Here is a 19,893-nt window from a genome sequence, read left to right on the forward strand (position 1 = left end):
GAGAGGAATGTTTAACCCTCACTATAACGCTGAGAAACTGAACCTCAAAAACAAAAGTAAAATTTGGCAAGGCAATTTTCATGCTTTTGTACTCTATTACATCCCAGCTAATATACTTTCCTGGATTCAGAAGTGAAATGGCCCCTTCTTTCTAACTATATTTTGGACCAATATCTGTCCATATTGTCCTCTTTTCGCACCAGAACTGTTATTTCTTTCTCTATATTTATTTTCCTAGCCCATGGTGGGAATTATAAATTCTGCAGTTAACTCCAGGAAGGTCAGCCTTGACCTACATGAAGGCGGCCCACTGTAACTCCAACCTGAGCTTCCACACCGCATTCCTCAAAATTTAAATAGGTGTAAGTCTCCACAATATATCACGGTAAATATTACAGACAAGAAGAGGAAATCAGTATTTTCAGAGTAGGAATGAGCAGTATGCCAAAACTGAGGTATACATTCACATGTCAAGAAACAAAGAAGAAAGTATGTTGTTCTTTGGATGAGCACCATTCATCAGAATAAATGGGGGAACACTTTCAGGGAAAAAAGTGGTGTGCAATGTAACTGTAGTCATCATGCACAATCACAGGAACCATTTAAAATTATAACTCTGGTTTGGAGATAGCAAAAGTGATTAACTGCTTGCTGAGGGTGCCAATCCCAGGTACCTTAGAAGTAACTTAAATTAGATTACTAATATTTATACAGCTAAAGCCATATATACTTGATGATATTGAAAAAAAAAGGAGTTAATGCTAGATGTTCAAACCTCAAGTCTAAAATTCCCTTAGTTCTGCATACTTGACTTTTCCAACTTTAACCCTATTTAGGCAGGTTTTAAATTTTATTTTATACACTGGACATTTGTCCCTTCTAACATTTTCCTGTAATCCAGCCTTTCAAAAACCTAAAATTGAGGGGTTTCTGTATACCTTTTTTTTTTTTTAATAATAATAATAATAATGCCTTATTCAGAGAGCAACCCAAGACATGCAGAAAAATTAGCCAAAATATTTATGGCCAGCCTTAAAGTTATAAACTTAAATTTCCATATGGCAAACATCATTATGTCACATTTCATCTTTTTCTGCTGATTTTAAGGAACAGTTATATTCAGTGACACAAGCAAGTACCTGATGCGCAATCTTTCCTGCATTGTGTATTCCATTTCTTGTTCTTCCAAAGAACATTCTTTAACTCACAGAATTACAGACCTTCTCATTACCACAAGCAAATTTTTTACAAAGAATCTTTTTCCCCATGTCTACAGGAAACTGTCAAAACATCTGTCCTATAAAGATTTTCTCTTAAAAAAGAGAGGAAAAGTTAGAATGAAAGAACTTATGTGCATGAAATATATGAAGATCAGCTCCACATTTTACTACATTATTGATTACATAATTGAGAAAATGCCCCAAAGCAATTTTTTTTAATTCAACAAAACATCATATTTTGGTATTTGGTATACCGTATTCTCAAATAATTTTATAAACATTTTTGTATCTGCTGCTTCTGATTTTATACTTGATAGTTTTTAGTTCTAGTTTAGAAAAAGCTTTAACACAGTTTTGCAATGATCAGATATTTTATTCAGCTCAGTAGCAGATTAATTGGTGTTTTGCTTTCTTACAATACTTACTCTATTAATTTTATGTTCTGACAAATTCAATACAGGAATAAAAGGATCCAATTTGACTAAAACAAAGGCCACAACTCCAGAGCCAACATCTCCCTATGCAAAGGAACAGGGACCAAACAAAGAAATAGATGCAATAGCCTCTCACAATGTAATGGTAGTCAAGGACACAGTCAAGCCCCCAATTCAACAGGACAGGTAAGCATGTTATCTGTGATTTTATGAGCCATCTCAGTGACTCAAGAGGCTATATTGTACTTTCGAGGTAATCTTGTGGTTAAGTACATGTCGAATCAAGAACGTGACGTATACTCGATTACCAGTGTAAAATATTGATCATCGGTATTTTGCCAAGGCTGGGAAAAAAGGATCTTTGAACCATAGCATCAGGTCCCAGAGAACTCTTATTTCTGAAAGGGCCTGAGATACTGGAAGAGGTTGCCCAGAGAGGTGGTAGATGCCCCATCCCTGGAAACATGCAAGGTCAGGTTAGACAGGGGCTCTGAGTAACATGATCTACTTGAAGATGTCCCTGCTCATTGCAGGGAGGTTGGACTAGATGACCTTTAAAGGTCCCCTCCAGCCCAAACTACTCTGTGATTCTATGATTCTACGGGTTCTTTAGGTCTGGCCCCATATAAAGACATTCTAGGAAAAGACAGAAGAGTGCAAAAGCTGACGAATCATCAGTGACCCAGATCAGCCACCAGTGGCAATGCTCTTCTTAAAAATCCCTTATGCTTTCCTGCTCTCTCACCTCCCTGCCCCACCCAATATACACAGTCACTCAGTCCCGTAAGTCAGACTACAGCCAAGTGCCACAAATTGTAATCTCTCTGTCACGGTTAGAATTTGTATTTTTCATAATTCTTACTATTTTTGTTTCCCCAATTTGCGTTAGTGTATTTTGCTGGACTGCTTTTAATCTATTAAGTCCATTTTACATCTACTGATGCCAACTAAAATAAAACATATGCAAAGAAAGAACAGGCCCACATCATGCCTGCACAGGTGAACTCACCCTGGCTGTGTGTCGTCAGTCACACAATGGTATGTAAAAGTTCCAAACATCTGCACTCCCAGGATCCCATACAGGAGAAGAAAGAACAGAAGGAAAATTGAAACGCTCCATATTTGCTCTCCAGAACGCCTGGCAAAAAGATAAACAGGTCACTGAAAGCACAGGCAATGTGAAGTCTCCTCTGAAAAGCTCTAAAATAGAAAATATGCTCATGCAAAGAGAGCAGTATTTCATGCTGCAGAAAATTCGTCCTTAAAACTGTTCTCTCGCTCTGTGCACAAACAGAAAGGGGGGCTGTGATTTTTTCTAAACCCTTAAGTTAGGGTAATTAAACCACCTGAAAATGGCAAAGGGTGGAACAAAAATACCCAAATAAAATGCATAAAATCTAGCTTCTGTAAAATACTATTTAACAACTTATACAGACAAGATATGGTAACGAAATAAACTTGATAGTGAATAAAGACCAAAAAACTCTTTCACTTTACCATGACATGTTTTTTGCCATTACATGCTGTACCAAACACACTTACATGTGTTTGCATCTCTGTATACACACCAATACATGCACAATCATAACTGGAATGGTTAGAGCATGTGCTCATGTACTGTTATTTACAAATATTATCCTACTAAGGGTATTCACCTTGATTATTAAATGGCCATATTAATGGAACAGAATTTACTACCATTGGTTGAAAATTGCTGGCTACAGTTACTAGCAAAATTTGTTAAAATTTATTTAATATTCGAAAGTTCAGATCATTTTCTATAAAACCTGATGATTCCTTAAATATGGAAAACAGCAAGAATTTTTTGGCCAGAACTAAAACTCAGGAGGGAAAATGCCCATTAAGCATGAAGGGTCACTGACTGACTACATAGTCAGTCTTCTAAGTCAAAACTGAAATAAGCTCTGTTATTTTTCAGACAACTGCCTTACTTACTTCAAGATATTTGTTATCCTAGTTCTTGGCAGCTCAAAACGAAAATATATCCGGAATGCTCGAATCATAATGAGCGGTCGTGGAATCCGTAACATGCCCCAAGGTGACATTTGGTCAACTATTTCAGCTATTTCAAACACCTACAAAGAAAAGAATCAGTACTTTGTCTTGATGACCCTGTCCTGCACCCATGCTCATTTAGAGAGCTTTAAAAGTATTAATACTATACATGTTTTTTATTTTCATTTTCAATCTTTTCTTAGTTTATTTTATAGTTTATGTGTACCATATTTTTTTAAAAGAAAAGTTTTTGTAAATACTTCAATCCACTTCTAAATTACCCTCATGAAATTAACAAAATATAAGCTGCTCATGTTCATAATGTCTGAGTCTCAAACAGCTCAAGAAGACCGTGCAAGCTTGTGCCATCTGCCTGTTTCTGTGCTAGTCCTACCCCAAACGTTTCCCACAATGTTGTTAGAAGTTATTAGCATCTATTTCCAAATATGAAAATCAGTATCTGTTAATGTTGTACAGCACTAAGGTTTTTACTATTATATAAAAGTACATGTACACAGATTGCCTAATGAGTTGCAACATGATTATAAATTCTCCATTCAATTCCAAGTGCATGATAAAACTGTACATCATCTTCTCCTAGACTCCACTTACAACATAAATTTCAGCCAAGGCACAGAACAGGGAACCATTTCCTCAGTACACTGACAGGTTATGCACTCCATAAAGAGTATTTAGCTGAATGATTGGGTGCAAATGTCTTGTTTTAATCCTTGTCTCTCACTCTTGGAGAGTAACTGCTTGATTTAATGTTTGCTCAAAGTACTAAGAAAATGGAAGGGGAACCTGGCAATGCATGAACTGGGTAATGTGCGGTGCTTATCTGTATGATCAAACTTCATTCTGCACGTGTACAAGGTGTACCAAAGTCTCCCCTGTGTAAAAAGCAGAAAATTACAATGTGTCTTAAATTTGTAAGAAATGTGTAAGTGCCGAACAGCAATCACTAGAGAACTTTTACAATCCTTATGCTACTTTAAGCTCAGTGTCAGAGTTTTCAACCTGTTCTTACCCAGAAAACCAGGTACAATTAAGGACTGATTGATTTGTAGGACAAAATTTGACCTACACCTTAACACTGTAATTTTTTTGCAAAATGTCCAAGTTCCCTTCTTTATAAAAATTTATCAAACTGTTTCCAAATGTATTTTTTTTTCATCATGCTTTAATATGAATTTTGGAAAATGTTTTTTAGGTGTGAGTGATATTGCATGAAATCACTCCACTCACTATATCATTACACTTACAGAATGGCAAACATCTACCATTGGAATAATTCTTCTAGGTGCCTGACCTAGTCACCATGGCATCCTGCTAGACTCACTGGAAGGAAATGAGCACAACTGTCATGTGGAGTAAGAGAGAAATGTCTCTCTGAAGATCCTCTTTCTCCTTCTGACTGCACAGGGTTTATGTTAACAAACTTCATTTTAAATAAGAAAAAATAATCAAGATAAAGTCTACTACTAATGTAGATATGCTGCAATGTGCAATTATAAACCTGTTTAATTCAGCACAGTTTTTTAAAAACAATTTGATCCATGTACAACTCTACTTCCACAACTCACATTTATTTGGTTGTGCCATGTATTTTTCACAATTAAGGAACTATTCATTGTAAAAGGAAGTGAAATGATTACCTGTAAAACCAGTGACACCCAAAGACAAAAGACCATGAATCCATCAAACACACACCAACGATCCTTTACGTAGGAGCTATCACCCTACAAGAAAGGAATGCTAAGAGGTTAATTTTTGTTTACTGTCAGAATTTACAAATATCATAAGCAAGAGCTCTTGGAAGGAGAAGAAGAAGTCTTCCCTGTGTATTTTTAAGAGGTCACTTTTGAAAGACTCCAAAAGCCTAGTATCTGGATTAGAATATGCTAGAAGCACATATACACATCTTGCGGATGAATAAATACTAACTTCATTCTTGTGCAATAATTCTAAGTTTGTTTCAAAAAGAACTTACAAAGACTTTGCTGTAAATCAAAAAACACACAAAATGAACTCTGTACTTTTCCGTTGTATTGCCCATTACAAAATACTTACACAGGAAGGTAAGTGTAAAATGCTAGCAATCTAGCAATCTGTTGTGCCATTCAATTATTTGAATACTGTTCAACAGCTTTAATTAAATCAGTATCATTTTACACCCATTTTTTCATAAGTTTTCAGTCATTTTCCATGCTCTGGAGAAGCCTTGCTATTTCAAAAACACTTGATAGTAACCACTGTAACAACATCAGAGCATGGTTTTGTGTCAGTCCAATCCAGAGATCACTCCTAAAAGGCAGCGTAGAGAATTCTGCATCCAAGCTCAGTTTCCTTTATACAACACTATTCTCAGCCTCTGTTCCAGTTTGCATGCTTCAATATCCTCATGTTTCACACCATTCCTGACAACATGTGACACAGGCCCTCTACTGCAAGCTATAAGAACACTTCTTTGTTGGGCTGCTAATGCCAGACACTTCAAACACTGAACTGAAAAATATCTACATTTATTAGATAGATTATGGCTAAGCATTAGATAGTTTTGTGGATCTCGTGGAGCACAGAGGAATTTGGGGAACAAATGCACATATAGAGAGATGAAGCTTGTTGAAAGGGAGACTAGACAAAAAGATGCCTAAGGAAAGTGGATATCCTATTCATGTAGAAACATATGCAGAGACAATGACAATGCATCTCGGGGCACAAAATCACAGCTTTTCAAATGAAGTTTCTCACAACAGATTTAATACAGCCTTCCCTGCCTTATACATTCTTTGGGTCCTCTTCTGTTAAGTGATCTTCCAGGTACATATGACAATGCTTGACATCCACTTTTCACAGGTATAATTGAGGGAAAAAATTATTGTCATGCCTCAAGAGTCTTGAAGCCGTTATTGGACTTGGCCTAATATGTGATTCCTGGCTTTATAAACATTTTTCCGTATCTCAGTTATAATTATTTCAGTATTTGTTTTTAAATGTCTCAGCATTATCATTGATTCTAAAAGCACAGACAAGATGTTTTGTTTTAATCTAATATTTTCAATGACATACACTATCCTAAAAATGATTTATCATTCCTTGCAGTAGGTGACAGCATGATATATTGTGTAAACAGAGACAAAATATGTTTTAAATATTTATTTCTGTTGCTTAAAATTATTCAGGGCAGAAGTGAACTGTTAGCGTATCAGGAAAATACAGTAAGTGATTTTCATATCAGAAATAAAGGACAGAGAATTTCAGCCAAGGATTTTCTAACACCTAAAGATGTTACAGTTCTCAATTCAAGAACTAAGAGGGGGAAGACTGCAAATCAGGGAAGAAACAGAACAGGAACTTTTGCATCATATTTTTTGCCCGTCCTTCCTGAAGAAAGTAGACTTAGTTCCCTGAGTAAACTGAGCTACTCAGTAACTCTTCACTCAGGGCTGAGAGAACTCAGCTATTTAGTTGTTATGTTCAGTACCTGTGAAGCAGAAATATGCTATTTCTCTACAGAGATTAGCTACTCACACTCTGAATCTCTTACTCTGGAGCAAATCTCCAATGAGATTTGTATCAACATGCAACTTGAGTCCTTCAATTGTGGCTCTGAACAAAAATGCTGATTGGTCTTTCTCTTGCTGAAGAACTCCTTGAAAATTACTTTTCTTCTCTTAAGCACCTTTTGTCTAAACAAAAAGTCTTCCCTGAGTTGTTCTGTACAGATCTGAGCATGAACTTGTGCAGGAGTTCCTATATTCACTCCCTTGTGAATAACCCACCAAGTTCTCACTGAAAGCCAAATCTTTTTTTAGAAACTGCTTTTTCTCTCCACAATAGGTATGGTATGATTGAAGCAGCTTTGCTGTTTTCTCCTTACAAAGGAAGATGTCATGACCCTTTCCAGTCTTCTCACCAGTTAGGCTGCTGCACCACCTCACTGCTCTCTCTCACTCCAGGCCTGCTTCCACCGCTTCACCCTCCCAGTAAGGGTGGCTTTCAGTGGATCACCCACAGAAACTCAGAGCACCTGAACTACTCAATACTGAAAAAAAGACTACTTTTAGGGGAGGTCCTGGCCCTTTCCACTTTACATGTAGAGAGGCTTTGGCTAAATCCTATTTCCCTTTTTGGCTAAATCCTGTTTGCCTTTTGTCTGGCAGTGGATGTGGTGGGGAATCTTTAATGCTTTCATACTGTGTACTGACATATTGGATGTTAGTTGCTGTTGGAAGCATTCTTAAGGCAGGACCACATTCTGCTTAATGCAAAAATCAGAATATACCTGCTACTTCCATGAAAAATCTAATTCTGGCTAAATACAGGCTAGAACTTACATATTAATAGAAATGAACAGTGAGTTTCATTCACATTTGAAAAAAAATTCTTTGGGCTGAAATACTACACTCGTGGTCAATGGCAGCTTGTTCTTAGACTTGGAAAGGAATACGCATAAATGACATTTAAATACCTCTGGTGACATTGTACCTAAAGTAGCTGAAGTATTGCAATGTGTTAACCCCACACCATTTTTTCATTGTGTCTGCTGAAATCTGAGAATTATTGAGGAAGTTTCATTTGGTATTTTTTTCTGAATGCACTATTCCAGAACATGAAGGATTAGTACTGTAGACAAGAAGCCTTATGCAGAGACTAATCAAGATATCTTAAAGTCATTAAAGTTGCTGACTTCCTACTGCCTACAGTGGATAGTGGATTCTTGTTGTGCACAGCAAGTCCTGAAAGCTTCTCCAGCAACATGATTTACAGCCTATCTAGACAACAAAATCATTTGCCACTTCTCCAAAATAAAGCACCACAAGGTGCCAGAAGATCCACTTTCTCAATTGTGCTGAGCACATTAAAGATAAAACACCTATTGCCAATATTAGGTGCCCTGAACAATCATTATACAAGTTCACAGGAAAAAAAAAAAAAATTAAGACCTAACACACTGAAAATGTGAGTCAGTACAAAACACAGAGAGAACCACAGACAGAACGAATAACACCTGGGGCAGTCTCTCCATGAGAGCCATTACAGTTTGAGTTGTACCAGAAGGGATGACTAGATGGACTGCAATTCTTTAATAAATGCTTATTTCATTATCAACTCTGCTGAAAACAAAATAGTCTGTGAAATTAACATCCAAATTGCATAAAGCAATCTGCTTAAAGATTGATTATGTCTGCTAATTTTCACAAGCAATTTCAGTATCTCTATGGTAAGGTAGATAGCTTAGCTAGATGATAGCATAGACATTCCCTAGGTCATTTCTGCCCTGCTTGTCTCTTAACACCTCAGGAACACCTTGGGATGAACAGCAAATCCCTGCAAATGAACAGCCTCCTCTGCCTCCCTTCTTGCCTTCAGGAATCTCTGTTTCTCTGTCATCCCTGACTATAACCTGTTCTCTCAACCCTTCCCTCCTGCCTCTTTCCAGCTGACTCTGTCTGAAAGCTAAATGAAAGAAGTAATATATCTGCCCTGAAAAATCAGATTTACCATCATTTGGAAAGGACTCCTGTAGTGTTGGCTCTCTCATTAGACCCTTAGTCTCCCACTTTTCCTCACAGTCTCTGATAAACAGGATATCTGAAAGAATGCAAAGAGACCAGCAAGCTCCGTAACAACAAGCTACTGAGCCATTCTGTCATGATCACTGGATCCTACATGCGCTGGTAGTGGTAAATAAAGCAGATCCAAAACTCTGGTACACCCTTCAGATTATCCTGTGGGCTACTTTGTGTAGCTCTACAAACAAGCATTAAAGTGTGGAGGCTGACATTTATGGAGATTTTAGGAGCAACAAAAAAGCATAGGAGGAAATGGAAGGAATAGAGGGAATCAGAATTTGGGAGCATATTTTTTTTTCCTCCAGATGCAATGCTCATTATAACACAGAAAAAGCAAGCTATAAGAGAGAGCACAGCTGAGTTAGGGAAACCAACCTTCCCTCCCCCACTCCCTGACTCCACACAAACACTGCTTGGCACAGAAGTCTGAGTGGGACACAAAATTAAATCAGAGCTCAAGGGAGCACCTTTCCTAAAAATCCTATAACAGTGTTTTCTGTAAAAAAATGGGTGGAGGAATTAGTAAGAGTTAAAAACCAGTGTTTTAAACCAAAACTGCTAAGTTAAACAAACAAACAACCCCCACAAAACAAACAAAAAGAAAACAGCACAAAAAAAACCCCAAACAAACCCAAACCAGAGACAAGCATCAAAGTGTTGCAGTCACTTCATCAAGTACAAAACTATCGAAGGGAATAACCATTTCCACAGAACAATGGAAAGGAATGCTACAACACACCACCTGTGTCACCCACAACATTGTAGAGCATCTCAGTTCAACTGAGTATCAAGTATTTTGGATTCACCACTATACAGACCCTCCAGGCACACTCTTCATATCTAGTCCATAGAGGAGAGATGCTAATTCCCAACAGAAATATGAGTCCTAAACCCTTGGGAAAGGGAGCTTTGCTGCTGTATCACATTGCTGCTCTCTTGATATACCACCTTACCATTGTAGCTGCGTGACAACATGCCCTGCAGAGATTTTACGGGTTACTGCACTGAAAGCCTAAATTTCATTTCCCACTCCATCTGCTCATTAGCCATCTGTATGCAGTGCCCCAGGTATTGCCTTACTAGCTGACTCAGCTCCCCTGGACATCTAAAGGGTTCAGCAAATCTAAAAGTGGTTGAGCAGGAGGAGGATTAATAGGATTCCCCTACATGGAACTGCACTCACTGTTTCCAGGAAGCGCACAGGAAAAATATCGCCACTGTGAGAATAGTTAAACATCTGATCACGCTGCCCAGAGAAATGCCAACATGTCTTTTGCTAGAAATATTTAAGACTCAGCTTCATAGGACCCTGACTAATCAACTCTGATCCCTGCTTTGAGCAAGAGGTTGGTCCACACCATCTCTTCAGGTTCCTTCCAACCCAGACTGTTCCCTGGTTGTGAGCATCTAAGCCAATCTCCTCCAAATGCCGCTTTCTTGGGCTTGACTCCAGTTCTACATCTAGTTCCACATGCATGGATATCTGCTCACGCTTGGAAGTAAACTGCAGCCCCGCAGAAGTGATGTGAAGCAAACAGTGCTGCGCTTTGTCCAGCAGTATTCTGCCCTTGCCTAGCTCCAGTGTTTATGGTGGATGCAATGGGCAGATTGGGATCCAAATGTTTCAAGGTGAAAGCTTTTACTTTGAAGTATCAAATATTGCCTGGAGGCTGAACAGGGAGATTTGATAGGCAAACAGTTTCATCTAACATGACAAAACTCAGATTTATGATTGACATTAAAAGCTCTCATTCAACAGGAAAAAAAGCCACAATGATGAGGGTTGGAATACATAAGAAGGAGCCACTTTACAGAAAGAGGATTGTATTATTTGGTAATAAGCATTATAAAAAACTGAAGAATACATTTTATACTACCGCGACCAGGAAAAGTTTATTGAAAGAAAAATCCTAGTATAGCTGTAAGAAAGCTGTATTTATATTAGTGGTGGAGAAAACAATACTCTGAAGTCCAATTTTACATTCATCTTACTCCCTTAAAAATCCCACACAAATTTCACCATTTTTATGAAAATACAGCTGCACAGAAATGTTCTTATTCCCTTCAACAGGGATTTGGATATCATTAAGATCTGTTTATCTTCATGTCTTGTTTGATCCTCTCAAATTAAGAGAGATGGCATGGGAACAAAATAAAATAAAACAGAATTTTTTAATTATAGCAAACTTCCTGGAAAATGCAAATTTCAATACAGAAAGGTACATTAGGAATGAATTTCCCTCTCTTGCTACCTGAAAACGTAATGTGTTATCCAATATGTTGGTTTCACTGCTTTCCCAGTATATGTGTCATTTTATTCTGATATGAAGTAATACATTAAAAATATCCCTCAATAATAGCTGCTTTCATGAAGAATAACAAGAAAGTAATCCTTGAAAGTGCTATTAGAGAGGAAAAAAAATAACATTACCAAAACATAATTTTTGTTCATCTAATTGGTCTGTATATTGAAAGAGCAATTTCTAGCTACACTATGAAAGTCAGCGTGCAGTATAGTTTTTGCCAGTAACTTTTAGGTTAAATTTTGATCACCATGGTAAGTCACTAAGTATTATATGGACACCTACTTCAATGCATGCCCCAGAATGACTTCTCACTAAAAACTCCCATGACCCCTTGACTGGTTAGAATAAATACCATTTTTATTTTAGAAATACTGCTTATGTACTTTCACCAAGTAATTTAAATGCCCTTGATTTTCTAATATGTTAATGCAAAAATGGTGCAAAAAGCCCCACTGTGTAATATGAGTCATTACTTTCCTGTAATAAACACTCCAATAAAACCAGACACAAGTAACCATAGAAACAGGTGTGTATATTCCAGTGCCATGGTCTCTAACCTTCCCTGGCCCACAGGCAATAACACCCAACTAGCAGCCTGCTGCAGGCGACTTCGAATTTCTTTTCCTCATGATAATCAGTTTTAATTTCTTTAATTTCCTGTGACTGGAAACAGCATCCAAGCATTTTATGAGCAACACAATCCCAGTAGGCTGGGAACAGATGTCCTTACAATGGACGTGGACACTTAGCAAAACAGCAACAAACACAGGAAAAAGGTGAGACAGAAGAATCAACTTTTGTAGACTGTCTTAATTCAGATAATGGATATAAATACTGTTTATATGAAATAATATTTAAAACTAACAATCACAGCTCCAACACTGAAATATTACAGTATTTAAGTTATATTTTAAAACAACTTGAAATAACATATTCTTTCCCAACACAGGATAGCATAGGACCTGCATGTCACATCTACGTTTCCAACACCATTATACATAGTGCAAAATTCCATTTTTGATATATATGTATATATATTGTATGTATTTTAATATATTTCTATATTTGTAAAATAATTTGTCACAAGGATAAGTAATTTTCATCTTATAATCCCAAGACATAGGGTAAAAGAGAAACTCAAATCTTATGACAAATGGTCTTTTTGTGTTTGCTCTGTTAGCTTTTTACTAACACAGGTAAGTAGTTCTCTCTTTCTTTTCCCTACACTCTGTTTAGTCAAAGCATCCCAAAATTTTCTTATCCTTGCCACTAATTCTGCTGGTTATGTCCCTGCCCTCCAGGTCAAGGTTCTCACTTGTTTGTGACTTGCACATCCCAAGACTGAGCTTTCAGCAGAGCTATCGAAAGCACATCAGAGCACGTTATTGCTGGATAACAGGAGCCACATACTCTGTTTTACTAGCCGACCTTTGAAAAGAACACAACTTTCTGATCCTTAACTCATTTATAAACTATGGGTATACAGCATTTCTAAAGTCATGGAGTAAAATTATTTTCAAAATTTCAATCTTCTATTTTCAGTCTGTAATGCAACAGAAACACCCTTGACAAAGTTATCAAAAGCTGGTGAGCCAGTTAACAGTGTTTCACCATAATTCTATTAATATTTCCATCACTTATCAGAAAGATTAAACTACTTTTGTGTTTTCTCCATTCTTGTTTGATGAAGATGGCATATTTAATATTAAAACTACTGAAAAGAAGGCAAAACAGATACTTGTAATAAAGTGCAGTAAACATGAATTCTGTAATTGATAACTCAAGACAAACTTCTGAATTAGGATGATTATGGAAAAAACTCATTTAAGCATAAAATGAGCTAATGCCGTAAGTATTAAAAAAGAATTTAGCATCCCATTGTCTCTATACTTTCTGTAGTCCCCACCTGCTCACTGACAATAAATATACAATGAGTTAGAGAATTGCTGACTGTGAGATACATGCTGGTGAGGTGTTAGCCTGTGTACTTTAAACTTCCCTTTCAGTCAATGAAAAAAAAAGACCAAATAAATTATCCTTTGAAAGAGTCTACTTTAGACACAAACAACTAATTGCAGACAACTGCAGTCCCTCAAATTAGTGCTGATGAATATTGGAGTTTTTTGCCTATTTTAAGTCTAAAAATCTATTTTTTGCAAGCTCCATTCCCAGTTCTCTCCTCTTGAGCAGACAGACAGCAACTACAGCAACCAAAGCACCTATCAGAAAAATGATGAGGAAATGACGAGGAAAATGTTCTCTCTGAACAGGACAAATGCTGCCTGGAAACACCTGATGTAGGTACAAAAATGCTGTTAGCGAGGATTTTCTTGTTATTTTCTAAGTCCGTGAGAGACTTTTCTCTCTCACAGAAGAGGTAGCAGGGAATGTAAACAACCAAGCCACCTGCAACCTTGAAAAGTCTTGTTTATGGTATAGTAGAAAATATTTTTATAATGGATGTTTTAGGATTTTGGCCAATCACCCCCAAGGGGTGGCTGGTCCTTTGTCCAATTAGACTATGAAGAAAAAAGTCTATACAAGAGTTTGTAAAATAATTAAATAAATCAATCTTGGCTGCACAATTCCTGCCTGTTGGATCTTCTCTCCTCCTCCTCCCTATGGCTGCGGGACACGGTGATATACCGTAGGAACCAGGCCTGCGGTAATAACCTGACATGCTGGAAGAGACTGATTTCAGTTAACTAAGTAATTTGTTGTCTTTACTACTAGATAGAAGCGGGTGAAACTGATCCCATCTATTTGTGACTGTGTTGGTAGAAGATGAAGCATAGTTTCAGTTCCTGCCTGAATTCACCAAGAACGCAGAAAGCTATTGGTGCAACCATTCACTTCTGCCCCTTGCAGGAGTACTGAAGTCAGTGAAGAGCACACAGTGCTACGGAAATAAGACTCTGACAAATCCACTCACAACTACTTCAGTTAGTACAAAAGTTTTGCTGTGAATGTAATTGATTTAACAATGGGGAAAATGTTAAGGACCATTACCTATGACTTTTTGCAATCTCCTTTGTTAGTTGACATGTGTCACAACTGCACAGAGAAAAAAAAGAGATACTTCTATTGAATTTAGTGCAGTGTTTATGCTGTATAAAAAAACATTCTCATTTTCAGCATTATGTGTCAAAGTGGCTTTTTTAACAGACAGGAGAAGGAACTCTCATGTTTTTTTTACAATGTAGGAGTAGGATAAACCATGCCTTCTTTTCACAACATGATTTTGGCGTAGGTTCTCTCATACCATCGTAACAGTGATGAGAAGCTGCAAGGAGGATGCAGTCTAATGAAGAAAATTTCATATACCTTCACAGTGTCTATGGAATGAAACTATATCCATTCATCTTTAATTCCCTAAAGGCTGAATTATCATCTGAGATAACTGTTACTTGATTCCTTTTTGTTATAGTTTTGGCACATTTTCCTCTTTGGTTATTTTATTATATATAATGTCACCAGTGCAACTGTGCCTAATACAATTTACCTGAAATATTTCTCTATCTCCCCACACAAAAGCCAAAAGTAAATACTTCTAATAAAGGTAAAAGATGCCTTTAAAGTAAGGTATCCTTACCTTGATCATACCCATGTGAGATTACCTTCAGAAGATGCATTATTAGAAAGCAGAAGGTATTTTTTCATCCCACTGACTAAACGAAATAAAGTCCTTCTGTCACAGTTAGGATGCCCTCTTTCTTTGAGAAGTCTGATGTTCATCTAATATCACATCTGTTTTAGGCTTGAGAGTCACCCTTCATTTCTCCAATTCCATCCCACCTCCTTTTTCAAGGAGGAGATAATTTTGGAAACTTTCCTTCAGTGAACAGACTTGTGTCAAGCACATACAGTCATGCTCTTAAGTGACATATGAGTGGGCACATCAATGAGAGCTTCGATTCTGAGGGACCGAAAGACTTGTCAGTTCAGTTCCAGGTTGACTCATGAACTATTTTGACAGACCCAAAGAGTAGTTGCTTCATGGTGCTCTCAGAAGCCTGCCAATCAATCAGTAAGTTATGCAGTAGACATAAACTGCATGTAATTTGGAGAGCACTTTAAATTTTATTGATGATAAAGTGAAGGAGATTGATCTGCTTTCATTTGACAGACAATACTTCCTTGATGCAACTGATTCTTGCAAAGCTCTTTCTGACCAAGGAGCATGAAACATGACAGGAATCAGAACCAAAGAGTCACTGAACCCTGTTTACATTCTGGGAACTAAAGAGCATGAGAACAAATCTAGGATCAATCAAAGGAAGTGGAATTCTAAACTGAAAAGATCATGAAAATACCAATGTCAAAATGAATTCAGTAAGCTTTAACTATGCACTGAATTGATTACATTTTTTATTACATTTACTATCACAAGCCATCATTCTTCAATATAGATTTTTTTTTAATTCAATATATAAGATTATTGTTTAGAATGCAAGCATATGTCGTAAGAAACAGATTTGCTTTAATTCTGTCTCTGTCTCATATAAAACTTCACAAACCACTCCAAATTCTTACTGCTTGTACATGTATTTTATACAATGCAGCCACTACATACATATACAATGCAGACAACATTAGGCAGACTGTCCTAGAATGTTTATAAGGTATCTTAATCAGTATGAAATTACAGTCTGAATTTAATTCTTTCAGATACAAGTTTCAAAGTAAAGACAGATGTATTAATAGTATTAGTTCACTTGTTCATGACGTGACAATAGCTGCATGGGCAGCCCAAATTTTGGATAGATTTTACTAACACAGCAACAATAACACAGAAGGAAACATGAATAATAAAAGACACATCACCCATGGCAACATTTCCTTCTGGGACAACAAACTCTTGGATGGAGGCATTGGTTTCTTTTGTCACTTAGTTTACCCAGGGAAAAGGGAAACATTTTACAGACAAAAGGCTAGCAGTTTAGAAAGTACTGTTCTTTCCTAAAAACCCCTTGAAATCAAATGAAGTGTATTTTTCATTTGTCCTCAGAAGGTGTTAATTAGACATGACTTAACATTTTCAAAACCTTCTTAGCTCTATACTTGCATTGTTATTAATTGGGACTTTAGTGAATGGTGCCTAACTTCTCCATAAATTAGGTTTCTTGCTGGACTGTAATTTTGCATTAGTCATGGTTCAAAGGTTTATTAGCATTTCAATTCCTAAAGCATTTACAGAAATACTGATTCATGGTAAAATTCATTAGAACCATATGGCAGTGCATTCATTGGTACTACACTCACTAAAAGTCTTGAATGCATTTAAATTAGGAGACTTCAGTAATGAACTGCCTTATATAAAAATGTTTCATATACAAACATCTTTAATAAATGCCAATAGGTTTCTAAACAGTGCCTTATTTACTTCATTTGTCACTATCTTTGGCAGCCCATGGATCAATATGTTCTTGGAAAAACTATAATATTAAACTAATATTTTCCCTAGAATCAATAATCCAAAGAATAAGTCAAATACTTCACTAAAAAGGATTATTCATTGAACAGCATTGAAAGAAACATGGAAAATTTTGATTAGCCATTAGGAGAAAGATTTTTTGCATAAGGTTGGTCAAGCACTGGAATAGGCTGTTTAGAGAGCTTGTGGAATCTTCATCCTTGGAGGAGTCTGAGAATCATCTGGACAACACAAGCCATGGGCAATGTTACCTAACTGGACCAGCTTTGGGCAGCAGATCAGACCAGATGACCTCTGGAGGTCCCTTACATCTAAGTTATTCTATGATTCCTTGAATGGCACCAAAGAAGGCACTTCATTTCAGTGTAATTATATTCACTGATGAATGCTACAAGACATTAAGTTTTAAGCAAATCCTCAGCTGTTAAAATAATGATAAATGCAGCCATTTTCTGCTTAAACTATCTTTGAGTAACAGTGGTTATGTCTAATCTATTTTACTGTATTTTTATCAGATAAATGAAGAGCAAAACGTCAGTGCGTGAAAGAAACAATCTGTGTTGTTATCTATGCATGTATAAAATGAATCGAGGCAATGGGACCAGCTCCAGACAGCTATTAATTCTGTGTGCCCAGACTCATCAGACATGCTTCAAAGACAAGCTCATCGTATGACAATCAGAGATAAGTTCACCCTGTGCAGAGCAGCTAAGGACTCCAGGTCTGTCGAGTCCAGAGAAAAGGAGGCTGAGGGGTAACCTCGTTGCTCTCTACAGCTTCCTGAAGGGGGGAAGTGGAGAATGAGGTGCTGACTTCCCTGGTACCTTGTGATACGACGTGTGGGAATGGTTCAAAACTGTGTCACAGAAGTGACTGGTAATTAGGAAGCATATAGAGGGTGGTTAAACACTGGAACAGACTTCCTAGAGAGGTGGTTGATTTCCAAACCCTGTGTTTAAGAGGCATTTGGACAATGTACTTAGTAAAACACTTTAAGTTTTGGTCAGCGCTGAATCGGTCAGGCAGTTGGACTAGATTATGGTTGTAGTTCCCCTCCAATGGTCCCTTCAAACTAATTCTATTCTATTCTATTCTATTCTATTCTATTCTATTCTATTCCATTCCATTCCATTCCATTCCATTCCATCCCAGAATCACAGAATAAGCTGAGTTGGAAGGGACCCATAAGGATCATTGAGTCCAATTCCCAACCCTGTACAGAACGGCCCCAAGAGTCACACCCTGTGCCTGAGAGCATTGTCCAAATACTTCTTGAACTCTGTCAGGCTGGTGCTGTCACCACTTCCCTGGGGAGGCTGTTCCAGTGCCCAGCCACCCTCTGGGTGATAATATCCAACCTAAGCCACCCCTGACACCACTTCAGGTCATTCCCTTGGGACCTGTCGCTGGTCACCAGAGAGAAGAGATCAGTGCCTGCCCCTCCTCCTCCCCTCATGAAGAAGTTGTAACTGCAATGAGGTCTTCCCTCAGTCTCCTCCAGGCTGAGCACACCAGGTGACCTCAGCCACTCCTCATACCAAAAGGCCCTTCACCACCTTTGGACACCCTGATAGTTTAATATCTTTCCTATATTGTGGCACTCAAAACTGCTGACTCATATTTGGCTTTCTGTAGACCTGGACTCCCAGGTCCCCTTCCATGGCACTGCTTTCCAGCATCTCACTCCCCAGTCTGTCCATACATCCAGGCTTGCCCAATCCCAGGTGCAGAATCCAGCACTTTTCGCTTGTTGAACTTCATACGGTTGGTGATTGCCCAGCCCTCTGATTTGTCAAGGTCTCTCTGCAGGGCCTCCCTGCCTTTGAGGGAGTCAACAGCTCCTCCCAGTTTTGTAGTGCCTGTGAACTTGCTCAGTATCCCTTCCAGTCCTGTGTCCAAGTCATTTATGAAGATGTTGAAGAGCACAGGGGTAAGGATGGAGCCCTGCGGAACCCCACCAGTCACAGGTCCCCAGTCTGATGTCACCCCGTTCACTGTAACCATTTGTGCCTGACTCATGAGACAGTTGTTCACCTATCACATGATCTGTTTGTCCAGCTGTGTACTGGACCTTTTGTCCAGAAGGATCCTGTGAGAGACAGTATTGAAAGCTTTACTGAAATCCAAAATGATTACATCCACTGCCTTCCCTTTATCAACTAGGTGGGTTACCTTGTCATAAAAGGAAATCAGATTTGATAAGCAGGACTTTCCCCTCATGAAGCCATGCTGGCATTGTCTTTCAGGTGTTTTTCAATACCTCCCAGAATAATCTTCTCCATAACTTTACCAGACACTCAAGTGAGATTGACAGGCCTGTAGTTTCTGGGGTGCTCCCTCTTGCCCTTATTGAAAACTGGGACAATGTTCTCCAGCTTCCAGACAGCTGGGACATCTCCAGATTACCAAGACCACTCAAAAATTGAGAGAGGTTTTGTGGTGACATCAGCAGCTCTTTGAGGATTTTTGGATATATCCCATCAGGCCCCATAGATTTGTAGGAATCCAGCTGAAGCAGCAGATCCTGCACATTTTCAGGGCCAACTGGGAGTTGATCATTCCTGCAGTCAAGGTCCTCCAGTTCAAAAGCTGAGATCCCCTTGGTCCATTATCCATGCTGAACACAGAGGCAAAAAATGTGTTAAACACCTCTGCCTTGTCCATGTCCCTGTTTGTAAGGTGACCATTCTCATCCTGTTAAGGGCTGACGTTATTCTTACACTGCTTATTCCCATTAATATACTTGAAAAAACTCTTTATATCATCCCCCACAGTTCTGGCAGGTTTAACTCCAGATGAGCTTAGCCCCATGAGTTCTCTTCCTACAATGGCAAGCAGCATCTTCCCATCTTCCCATGTCACCTGATCTTGCTTCCACTGGGCATACATCTTTCTTTTTTGCCT

General features: G+C 38.1%; 1 protein-coding gene across 4 annotated transcripts in view; it reads right to left on the reverse strand.

Annotated features, from left to right (window-relative positions):
* The window catches only part of LOC121673370 (sodium leak channel non-selective protein-like), an 85,646-nt gene that overhangs the window by 50,159 nt on the left and 15,594 nt on the right, over window positions 1-19,893 (reverse strand). For all 4 annotated transcript variants that reach the window (XM_042046631.1, XM_042046630.1, XM_042046632.1 and 1 more), the window contains 3 exons: window positions 5,329-5,412; window positions 3,611-3,750; window positions 2,664-2,792 (listed from right to left, as the gene is read on the reverse strand). In XM_042046631.1, the coding sequence (XP_041902565.1) occupies window positions 2,664-2,792; window positions 3,611-3,750; window positions 5,329-5,412 (353 nt within the window). The remainder of the gene's footprint in view (window positions 1-2,663; window positions 2,793-3,610; window positions 3,751-5,328; window positions 5,413-19,893) is intronic.

This window comes from Corvus kubaryi, unplaced genomic scaffold (genome assembly GCF_017639235.1).
Source record: "Corvus kubaryi isolate FWS band 111438036 unplaced genomic scaffold, C.kubaryi_AGA036_p1.0 65367, whole genome shotgun sequence".
Classification (NCBI taxonomy): Eukaryota; Metazoa; Chordata; class Aves; order Passeriformes; family Corvidae; genus Corvus; species Corvus kubaryi.